Here is a 1829-nt window from a genome sequence, read left to right on the forward strand (position 1 = left end):
GAGTCCTTTCCTTCCTTCTATCCCCCCTTCCCCTCCCCCAGCGCCCCCCCTTTCTGAGACCCTCTCTGACTGCCCTTACCTTTCTCATACCCGCCTCCCTACTTTTCCCTCTTGTCCTCTCTCCCTCAGAGCCCCTCCTCCCCTCCCCAGGGCTGCGACCTCAACCCTCCCCGATGCTCCCATGCTAAGCATGCCCTGCGTCTTCCTCCCACAGTGCAGCTGACCGAAGGGCCCCTGCACTGGTGCAGCGAGCAGGGGATGACAGGTGTGACCCTGGCACCCGGTGTGAGCTATGACAAGCACACACACGAGGTGGTGGTGGTCCAGGCCGGAGTCTACTATGTTTTCTTGCACTTGGCGCTGAAGCGTGCAATGGCCAGCAACGGCAACAGCTCCGGCTCCGTCTCTGTGGCCCTGAACCTGCGGCCTCTCCAAGCTGGGGCCGCTGCTCTGGCCCTGACCTTGGACCTGCCACCCCCATCCTCGGGGAACTCAGCGGCTGGTTTCCGGAGCGGCCTGCTGCACCTGGATGCCGGACAGCGCCTGAGCGTCCACCTGCGCCTCGCGGTCCGGGAGCCTCGCGCCTGGCAGCTCTCGGCGGACGCCACGGTCTTGGGCCTCTTCCACGTGGCCACCCAAGTCCCCACTGGACTCTCCTTGATACAGCTGACGTGACCCCCAGGCCTAGGTGCCACCCTCTGGACCAAGACTGAATCTTGCCTTTCTTTCTCGGGGCCCCTGGTGATGGGGTCTAGCTACTCTACCTCACTGGGCTGGGCCGGGGTCCTTGCTGCTGACCCCCACTTCCAGGACTCTCCGGGTCCCTCTGTCACTTGGTATTTATTCTGAGCCTGAGCTCAGACAGTGTACATTATATTAATCTGTTCAACTTATATTTATTGAGCTTCTGCTCCGTGCCAGGCACTGTGCAGGGCTAGAGAAACATCAGATAAAAGAGACCCCCCCTCCATCCTTATTTATGTTAATATGTGAGGAATAGAGACTCATTCCCAGTACCCTACACCTCCCCCCCATGGTACTCATGGGGCTAGCTTGTGGGAGTCCAAGTAACTATGCTGTGTGAGCTTTACTCATTCATGCAAATTTTATCAGGCACTGTTTTAGGTGTTGGGGACACAGCCATGAATAGGACAAGGCAAACCCCCCAGCTTTTGCCAAGCTGACGGTCTAGTACGCTGGCTTGACACTGTGACTGTGTGTGACCTTGTGTAACTGGGGCATATGGGAAGGTGTGAGGTGGTACGTGATGTTAGATAATAAAGTATTTATATATGTTATGACTTCTATATATTGAGCATTTACTATATGCCAGACAATGTGAGTTATCTTGAGATTTACATAACTTCCCTCTGCCTTAAGGATTTTATTATTCCCATGTTACTATTATCTGTGCTCTTGAGATATTTTACCTATACTGTATCTGGTGGTGGAAATACTGGATAATGCCATTTTGCAGGACACTGCTTGCTAACTCTGTGTTCTGTGTCACCACACTAGTAACTTAACACATTATTGACCGGGGGATTTTTGCAGAAACTAATGCCTGTGGCATTAATACATCCCCGGTCAATAATGGGTTAAAATCGGCCATGGTGAGAGCATTTACACTACAGGAAGTGGCAAATGTTACAAGTCAGGGCTTGATTTATTGTTCGTTGATTGTCTATACTTAAAGTGCAGGTGAAAAGGATGTTCAACATGTAGATTACACTTAAGTGGTTCTTTTTTTAAAAAATTATTTTCTTTTATTTATTTATTTATTTTAAAATTTATCTTTGGCTGCGTTGGGTCTTCGTTGCTGCACGCGG

The 1829-nt window shown here is 51.2% G+C and overlaps 1 protein-coding gene across 1 annotated transcript in view; it reads left to right on the forward strand.

The window, feature by feature from the left end:
- The window catches only part of TNFSF9 (TNF superfamily member 9), a 2619-nt gene extending 1944 nt beyond the window's left edge, over positions 1-675 (forward strand). The window contains exon 4 of the mRNA XM_007460738.1: positions 215-675. Coding sequence (XP_007460800.1) covers positions 215-675 — 461 coding nt within the window. The remainder of the gene's footprint in view (positions 1-214) is intronic.
- Positions 676-1829: the final 1154 nt, after the last annotated feature.

The sequence above is a fragment of the Lipotes vexillifer genome, unplaced genomic scaffold (assembly GCF_000442215.2).
Source record: "Lipotes vexillifer unplaced genomic scaffold, Lipotes_vexillifer_v1.1 scaffold1011, whole genome shotgun sequence".
Lineage (NCBI taxonomy): Eukaryota > Metazoa > Chordata > Mammalia > Artiodactyla > Lipotidae > Lipotes > Lipotes vexillifer.